The 10,145-nt window shown below is 38.3% G+C and overlaps 1 protein-coding gene across 1 annotated transcript; it reads right to left on the bottom strand.

Moving 5' to 3' along the window:
- Positions 1 to 4,046: 4,046 nt before the first annotated feature.
- On the bottom strand, positions 4,047 to 6,854 carry LOC18440954 (PHD finger protein MALE MEIOCYTE DEATH 1). Its single transcript, XM_088859839.1, is given in 5 exon segments — positions 4,047 to 4,446; positions 4,488 to 5,199; positions 5,202 to 5,612; positions 5,680 to 5,957; positions 6,477 to 6,854. Coding segments are annotated over 5 exon segments (1,992 nt in total). The 3' UTR covers positions 4,047 to 4,233.
- Positions 6,855 to 10,145: the final 3,291 nt, after the last annotated feature.

Below are 10,145 nucleotides of genomic sequence, written 5' to 3'. Positions count from 1 at the left end.
TCTGTACTGACACCGGTGGTCACGTCAATACGTTTTTTCAGGTGTCAGTCCGTATTGAGAAGCATAATCGCACAACTTTAAATCAATTCCGTTAGACTACTGCCGTTTTGGGCGCTTTTGGTCTGGCAGAAGCCCAAGGGGGCATTGACACTACTATAAGTGGCACCGGACCCTTCTCTCTCAATTCTGGTCGCTCGTTTATGCTTTTGTAGGATTCACCTTTCTGCCACAATTGGAAGTGTCCCAGACAGTATTTGGAGTGGCGTCAGGTCTCTATGCTTCCGGATTTTTCCTCAGTTGTCTTTTTCGAAGCCGGTTCTGACTTATATCACTTTTCAAGCGTATCGGCTCTCCCCAAGTGTCTTAAGGGCTTGTAGAGACTAGTTTACAGTTGGTTTACGGTAGCTATGAGTGGTTCAAGTATCAAGCTGGCTTGCTCAGCGTATTTTGGTCCACCATAGTTTCCTCAACAGAGATCGAGGCATCTACATGCGCACCTCAAAAAACCGTCGAAAAATGTTATTTGGAAGAAGTTGAAAAACGCTCCATTATATTAATTTTTACCTCAAGATGTATGGATTCAAAAAAAATATTTCACTTCTTAAAAAATAGTGAACAATGTCACATATTATTCCTATTATATGTTTTCTTTACTGGTCTACTCAATCCACATCATTTTTTTTTTTTCTAAATTTCATAATTAGAGGTTTTTAATCTACTATAAGAAATTACGAAACTAAAACATCATTCACGAACTCAATCTGGATTTTTAAGGTGAGCGCACACACATTTCAATCTTTGATTTTTAAGATGAGTGCACAAACATTTAAAAATAATGATTGCACACAATATTTGATTTTTAAGATGAGTGCACACAAATTTCAAAATAATGAGAAACTTTCTATAAACCCCACTCATCTCTCGATATCAGGAAGTTTTCTACTTGGCTTTTGCGTTGTACTTATTGAGGTGAAGATAGAAAGTGCTCCATTCAAATGCTTCAAATGAATATATGATTGCATCTTAGGCAAAAAAAAATTCGACATGCAACCACGCCAGCACTGCACAACCCTATATGAGCCAAAGAAACTATCTCCAAGCCTAGTAAGGTGTTTTCAACAATGCTAACTGTGTTGACATTTAGAAACACATTGACATGCCTCTAGAATATTCTAACATATGATCAGTATGTGCCAAAGAATAAATTTTGTGGACACACTCGATAGATATAGTAAAAAAATGTGTCTTGAGTATAGATACGCCATGACCCAATTCTTTTGTTCGTTCGTAAAGGTCATGGGTTCAAAACCCAGTTCTTGTATTAAGAATAGAGCACATATACTATGCTTCTTCAATGGCATAGTTTACTTCTATTCCCGCAGTCCAAAGACCTACTCGGTAGATTTATAAAATATGAAATTTTTGGAAGTATTAAAAATTTCTAACACTTAGATCTCATTATATAAAAATTGGATGGTCTATATTCAATCTCAAGATATTATCTGTTTTCAAGTACGTAGAAGTTGTAATTAGAAAATTTTTCAATTGAGATTAATCTATAGGTTTGAAAGGTTACATCCCCAATCAATGGGGCCCTCAAATTAATCCTAAGTGGCATTCTACCCGAGGGAGTAAATAAACACTCTACTAAATCTATGGGTAGAAGAGGTTAAATCCCCAAAATTTGGCATCCTAAAGTTCATTCTAACTGGCATTCTACCCGAGGGAATGAATGAACAGTCTACTTTCGAGGAGTATAATACTTTTTGGTTGAAGGATATACCAACAATACTATCAACCATGATTACATGAGTTTTTATCCGAAGTATAATTACTATAATAGATTCCCTTGACAACTCACCCCGGAGAAATGCCGGACTTCCCTTGACAACTTACCATATTGAAATGATGGGATTCCCAAGAGAACAACACTAACAACATTAAATGGAGGGAGGCACTTCTTTTGGTATAATATTTGTCTCACGAGTGCTCTATCAAAAAAATATGGTCCCGGAATTAGAAGTGAGCGTAGTTCCACTGACATAAAATATAATTTTCAAATTTAAATAATATTTATTATATTTTTTTAATACAAATTTCTATTTAAGAGATTTGAGCATACAACTTTTAAAGATCAATATGACATACAAATAGTTATACCAAAACAACTAGAAATAATGGTTGACATACATTATGTGAGAAAATTATAATTATTGAGCACCAATCTTGAAACAAAAAAGAAACAAAATGTATATTTTTTTATTATGTATTCATGTTTGGGTGTGGTTTGCATAAGGTTGCAACTTTAAACAATCAAATTAAGCCGCACCTCCAAATTCTATCATAAATATGTTCTGGTGTAAAAAATTGACCTAAAAGTCAAATTTCATATCTAATTAGAAGATTTTCAACCCCGAAAGTGGTTCAGATCAAGTAGATCTATAAATACAAGAAGATCTTTAAAATAGACGGTCTAAATAATATGTTGCAAGATATACTATTTTCAAGATCCGAATCCCTTTTTGTTTTTTATATATATTCATACATCTCGATGTCAATAATCAATTAAAGGATTTTTCAACATCACATAATATTTTGTGATGAGTTGTTCAAATGCACATTGTTTAAACCAATGGTTTAAAAACCGGATTGGTGACCCGGATCGGGCTTTTCAAAAACCGATCCGGATCGGCGAATCGGCGATCCGGATCGGCGAATCGGCGATCCGGATCGGAATCGGGTGAATCGGTCAGAATAAAGCTTCAAAAAAATCCGAAAAAATTATTAAAATTCATTATAAATATTGGTTTTTAGGAATTTAATAAAAAATGAGGGTACTCCATTAAGAATTTTCATGTTTTTGAATGAATATGCGAATATTGATATGTTCTTTCCCTGCATGAACCGCCATTCAGCATTTAATTTACAGTATTTCGTGCTCATCCCTACACTGTTGTTGTTGGGACTCGATATGTGAATAATATGGCTGGGATAGGGTGGCCTCAGAATCATCATCTCTCTCGTTTTCTCTTTGAATAATATGGATTAAAAAAATAAATAAATAAATTTTCAAAAAAAATTCTATCATGGATTACAAAAAAAAATTCGATCATGGATTAAACAAAAAAAATCACAAATTTTCAAAAAATTCAATCATGGATTACATAAAATTCGATCATGGATTACATAAAATTCGATCATGGATTACATAAAATTCGATCATGGATTACATAAAATTCGATCATGGATTACAAAAAAAAACAAACAAAAAAAACAAAAAATTCAATCGTGGATTACAAAAAAAGAAAAAAATAGTTCGATCATGGATTACAAAAAATTCAATCATGGATTACAAAAAACTCTATCATGGGTTACAAAAAAAGCAAAAAACAAAAAATTCAATCATGGATTAAAAAAAAACAAACAAACATTTCGATCATGGATTACAAAAAAAAAACAAACATTTCGATCATATATTACAAAACATTCGATCATGGATTACAAAAAATTCTATCATGGGTTACAAAAAAAAAAAAAAAAACAAAAAAATCGATCATGGATTACAAGAAAAGAAAACAAACATTTCGATCATGGATTACAAAAAATTCTATTATGGGTTACAAAAAACCAAAAAATTCCATCATGGATTACAAAAAAATCTATCATGGATTACCAAAAAAAAAAAAAAAAAAAAATTCCATACGGAATCGCCGATTCACTGTTCGGACTCGCCGATTCCGTACAGTGAATCGTCGATTCACTGTACAGAATCGTCCGGTTCTCTCTAGAACCGGACGATTTCCGATTTTTGGGCGATCCGGTTCCTTTTTCACTATTTTCGAGTCGAACCGAGCGAGTCCGGTTCGACTCGGCGTTTTTTAAAACGCTGGTTTAAACAATTCAAGGTTGCAACCCAATATAAACTCTTTCCTTTATAATTTTAAATTTTATATTTGTGATTTTTGAATTCTATATAGTATTTTTAAAAAAAAAATTAATTTTGATCAATTTTAGAGCTGAAATATGAACACATGCCAGGATCGATATCAATATAACACATCTTTTATTTCCATAGGTTAAAAAATTCAGGCGCATTGAGCCAATGTTAAATATTGAATAGGCTGCCTTTCTAAAGAATGTTATAAATACAAAGCCAAGGAGTCCTTGGCCCCCTCAAACAACGACAACGACAGTGGAGTCCATCACACGATCAACAGCTTGTGAGCGAGCATGTCAGGAGAGAGCAGCGCGCCTGTCGCAGAAAAAGAGGTGCGCCACCTCCTCGGCGTCGGGGATGCAAAGGCACCGCGTGTGCTGCCACACCTCGCACAGGTCGCATGCCACCATCCTCTCCCCATCGTCGTCCCTCGCACCACACTCGCACTCCACCCTCCACTCCTTGGCCCCACCTTCGTACTTCAGGCTCGCCGCCCCCCTCTCCGCCCCCTTTCCTCTGACCCACACCCCCATCCCTATCCCCGACTGACGCGGAATAGCAGCTCCATCTCGCTGACCACCAGGCCGTGAGGCCAGATCAGGTCCTGCGCTACAAAGCCCTCCATGACGCAGTAGGTGTCGTGGAGTGTGCGCTCGGCCTCAGCACGCAGGTCGCCCACTGAAGCGTGGAGAGAGAGCACCACGAGCTCCGGTGGCGTAGTCGCGTGAGAGAACATCCCCGCCTCCTCCACCACCATTCTCACCATGAACCTCAGCTTCCCATCGTCGTCGCTTATCGGCCACTCTTTGGTGAGGTGCTTCGTGTCTAGGACCACGCGCCTCGCCGCCTCCACAACCTCGCCACCCAACCCCCCTTCCAAAACCCTCTTGTACACGTACTCAAGGTCTCTCATGACTTCACTTCTCCCCACCTGAATCTGGTTTTGGGGGTGGTCTCCTGACTTACTTTTCCTGGTTTTTGTGGCCGCCTCACCATCACAGTAGTCGAGCTCGGTGGATACCAACGACAACGAGTACTCTAAGACCTTCGTTTTGCGATTGATGGTGCGTCGAATGAGGTGAGGGCCGACCGTGCAATTGTTGAGCGACATGAGCACAAAGTCGAGGAGGCCTGTTTCCCCGATATGCTTGCGAGCACGGTCGCGTACCTCCTGGCGCGACAATCGCGAGCTTCCGCTTGCCTCCAAGACATTGGCCACGACATGTGCAGCGGCCTCAAACCGCTTGGGTGACCACCGGCTTCCACTACCACTTTATTATTGTCGAGCTTCTTTAGCATGCACTTTGAGGGGGTCACTAGTTGTGACCCATTCATGGTTGGTGCCGCATTTGCCTTTTGCCAAGGGAGGCAGGCGTTGAGCAGGAGCATGGCGCGCAAGAGCTGCCCCAGAGTGGATATTGTCGAGTTGCATATCGTTTTGTATTTTCCAATGATGCGATGGAGGTGGGCGTCTTGGTGTTGGGGGTCAAGCATGGCAAGGGGAAGTTGGTTCAGGATCTTGACCGCCATCGAGTAGCGGAGCTCTGTTATGCAGAAGCTTCCATGGCAGAAGCTGTAGCCCCACTGCGAAAACCATGGATGGGCATAGGCCGCACTGTGAAGGAGGCGCAGCTCCATAGAGTGCTTTCGTGCGGTGTCTTCAACTGTCACCTTCCTGTAAAAAAGAAAGAGATTAGTGGATCCGGTGATGTTGCCCAGAAAATGATGAGATTCAGGCAAACTTTGGTCGAAAAATGATGTAACTGGTGCAAAGCATGGAACAAATGCGATCCCAGAGGCCCATAGAGTGGTGGCCAAAGAGGTGTTTGGAACCGTTTTCACGGCCATTAAGGGAGAGGAGGTGGCCGAAGCCGTTGCAGTGGATGAGGCAGTGGAGGAGGTGGGTACTGCTGTGTAGCACGCAGAGGGATTGGTCGGAGGCCACGATTATGAAGTGGTAGCGACGCCGTGAGACCAGGTGGTGGCTCCAACCTAGAGAGAGAGCGTCAACACCGGATGCCTATATCCGTATATATTTATCTTTTTGTTTTCATTTACTTGGGGCAATTTTCCCTTACATACCTATATTCATATATATCTATTTCATTCATTTGATTAGATAATTTGTTTGTATTTAGTTCATTTACAATTAAAGAAAATTTATTAAAATCCTATAAAAGATGAATTATTCATCAGTTTACCCATTTGCACTAAAACAATCTATAAATCAAAAGATATCATTAAATTGTAAATTCTTCATAGGTATTTTGACAAATTTCACCATAATTTTAAAAAGAAAAAGACAAACCGCACACAATCAAACCCCAATATAGTGATAAAAAATGATTCCCAAGTGATACAAGGAAAAGTATCGATTTCTAGGATTCGTTTTCAATCCAGCTACTTCCACTGACGTAAATCGATAGTTCTCGCCATGATCCAATCCAATCCAGGATTTCAATAATTCTAATTAATTTCCACTAATCTAAACAAAAAGAATGAAATCAAGAACAATTCTGAGTAATTTTCACGTACCTACACAACGACAATGGTCACAGTGGGGCCACGGCGAACCGCGGACGTCCTCCTCGATGACATAGAGAAGGATTAGGGTTTCTTGAGATAGGGCCAAGTGTGCTAGCCCAGTGGGATTACCCTCGATTTGATTAGCCAAGGATTGGGCCCAATGGGCCAAGAACTCCCGCATGTTGTCTCGGAAGGCTCCTGAGAAGGTGGCGGGGCACCCTGGGTGTCCGAAGGAGTGGAATCTGTAGATGTTGTTGGGCTTGGGAGTGGACATCGGCTCCTTGGGCGTAGGCATTGGTTTATGGATCTTGTTGTAGTTGTACTTGTCGTACGTGGAACAAAGAGGGGAGAGAATGAAGGTGGGTTCAGAGGTTGAGCGCTTGTGCGCCATGATGGCGATGATGGTGAGGAAGCCAAATCTTGGCTCGTCAGGGTTTCTTGGGGGAAAGAATGAAGGTTAGAAAGAGAGAGAGGTAGGTGACGTAGATAAGAGAGAAAAAGAAGATGAAGAGAGAGATTGTAATGCAGGTAGGAGAGAGAAAGATAAAGGAGAGATAGAGAGCGACAAGATGCGCATGAGAGTTAAAGAAATGGCGGAAAAAGATTATGCAAGTTGGGGTTTGGAGAGATGAAGAAAGAGAAGGTTTGTACAAATGAAGAGGGAGACTGATAAGAGAGAAACAAGATGAAAAGAGAGAGAGACGATGCAGACGAGAGAAAAGGAAAAAGGAGGTGTGGAGAGAGAAACGATGGGATAAAGAAAGAAGGTAAGATCAGAGGCAAGATTATAAAAGCTGAGAGCGAGAGGTTTCAGACAAATGTAGAGAGAGAGAGAGAGAGGAGGCCCTTTAATACTAACCAAAAAAAAAGGAGGGGGGTTTTCGATAGGTATGAGGTAGTTGCATCGCCGTCAGGTTGTTGGAAGATTCTACATTCTGTACACTCTTCCGAATGCATTGCCAGTGGACTCTGGCGCGCTTCGCCGCGGCAAAACACGTGTCGAAATATCATGTCCCCTGAAACTACAAATCGCGAATTTTTTTATTTATTTCAGTAAGTACAAAAATCGTTGATTTGGACACGGAAGTCATGATTCTGACGAAAAATATTGAAGCCACGAAAAATGCTCCTATTAACACTCGGGAATTATCACTACCGGAGATGAGCCCCTTCACTTTCGTGATACTCAAGGTGTCGGATCGGCCTGCCCCCTTGTTTTTTTCCTTAGTTTTTGGCCCGGCCAGAGTCCAGCCCATTGCAACCCTTAAACGCAGTCCTTTGCCAATTAAACAAGGGCGTCCCCCTTATACTGTAGAAGTAAGACGTATATCTTAATTTTGTTTAGAGGTGCGGTGAAAATTTTATGACATACTAAAAATTTTGTTTTTATCTTAAATTATAAAGTTTAAAAATTCAAAAATGGTATAGATCTAATAGATTTATAAATACTATAAAATTTTGAAACTATGCAGTCTAGAAATTCCTTTTCCATCATAGCCATAATTGAAGTGGTAGAGACAATCAATTTCAGCTAAGGGTTTTATGCACCAGAGTAAAATATTTTCTATTTACTGCCTTGGACAAAACCAGTCTAGGAGTATTTCATGCACCCTAAATTTTGGGGATGTAACCTCTATACTACAGTCAATAAAATGTTTTCCATATTGCACTTTATGGGCTGGAAAAAATTAATTGAAAAGGTTTCTATACTTCCCCTATAGCATAAAAGAAACACCCTCCGATCCAACCGTTCAATTTATATCAAGTGAGCCACTCACCATTTGATCTATATCCGACGTCTCAAAGTATTTTATTTTAATTGTTTTTCAACAACTTTTATGACTAGGAAATTTGGTATGTATCATCTTTTCAATGGGACACGCCTACCAAAAATAATAATAATTCAATAAAATTTAATGACCAAAATATCCCTTGATGAATTTTGAGGTATTTTAATCATTTTATTTTATTGAGAATATTTTTTTTTTTTTTTTTTTACAAGTACGATTTTAGGAGAGGAGTGGACAACCAAAATTTAGTATGAAAATATTTTTTAAAAAAAAATTAAAAATAAAATGGGGTAGAGACATGACATTATGATTGGGGTCATCTCAGTGGTCCATTTATAATTGACGTTTTGGTAAATGGAAGTATATAACTTTTATGCAATAGGAAAAACATAGAAAGCTTGCCCGAAAATAATACCACAAGATTGAATGGAAACAGATCAAATTTTGGTGGTGGAGATCTAGGTATTAGAAAACTCAAATATTCAAAATTTTCCTTTTGAATAAAATCATCTAGTGATCTTTAGGCTCTTCCCAAAATTTTGGATCAAAAACATCTTTCCAAATTAGTCTTCTATCCAAGGAAGTAAGTATATAGTATTTCTGCCGCGGGAGCACAGTTTACCTTCTCGTTAATTTCAAGATTTTTATTGTGATGGAACAACCTCTACCAAAATTTCTATGATCGGGCCTCTATAAACTTTTCCCTATATTTTAATTAGAGCGTATACTTATGAGTACTCTTGAGTCGTGTGTATTGAGGGCGAACTCCTCTTCAAAGTCATTTACATTACAAGTAGAATCACTCCCCTCTACCAAGCTCTTGCAATATGTAATAGCATGACATGCCATGTGAAGTTGATTCATAAATAAATTTGGGGGCCATTTAGGTACTTGAAAATCAAATTCCCATAAATTTTTATTTATTTATTTATTTATTTATTTATTTATTTATTTTTTGAGATGGGACATTTCTTGTGTTTGGATCAATATTTTGGGACAGAAAAGTATTTCTGCAAGAAATAATTTTCCTCATTCGAAGCTGAAAATCAAGAAATTTATATCACTGCCTTTATCCTCTGAAATTGATTTCCAACTAGATTTCCCTATTACGAGATGCCCACTTTATAAAATACAATTAATTACACCAAAACAACCCCCACAAATTAGAGAGAGAAATTATCTTATATTATAAGTTTTCGAGAGAGAAAGTATCTTAAAATTTTAGAGATAGGAACTCATCTAATTTTAGAGAAAAACTATTTCAAATTTTAAGGTTTATAGAGAGAAACTATATCAAAACTTTTAGAGAGAGAAATTTTCTCAAATTTTAAATTCTAGAGAAAGAAAGTACCTAAAAACATTTAGAGAGAGATAGTATCAAAAAACATTTAAAGAGGGAAAACATCTCAAATTTTAAGTCTTAGATTGAGAAACTACCTCAACAATTTCAAAGAAAGAAACTTATCTCAAAATTTTTAGACAAAGAAACCATCTCAAATTTTCAGTTTTACAGAGAAATTTTTGACTTTGTGGCTTTTCAAGGTCACAAAGCTAAGAATCTTTCGCTTAGTGGGAGTAAGAGAGAGAATGAATCTGGGTGCTTGGTGCACTAGGGCCTAGATCCATATACCCAGAGTACACAAGGCAATGAGTATTTAAATTTTGAGAGTGTCATCTCTTGGGTAGGTATAAGGGTCACCTCCAAGTCCGGGCTATATTGATTAGGTTGTCTCATGCTTATGACAGTTGGTGAAGGTTAGGAGAACCAATCAAGTACAATAGAACTTGAGTAATTTGAGAGTATCTGCCCTGTATGAAATGCTTTATGACTTATGAGACAAAAATTTGAATCTTGATACGAGTTCTCTCCATGGTATGTGCACTTACAGTCG

Source organism: Amborella trichopoda, chromosome 2, assembly GCF_054954075.1.
Source record: "Amborella trichopoda isolate Santa Cruz 75 chromosome 2, AtrichopodaSantaCruz75HAP2 v2.0, whole genome shotgun sequence".
Lineage (NCBI taxonomy): Eukaryota > Viridiplantae > Streptophyta > Magnoliopsida > Amborellales > Amborellaceae > Amborella > Amborella trichopoda.
This window is presented reverse-complemented; position numbering and strand designations above follow the sequence as displayed.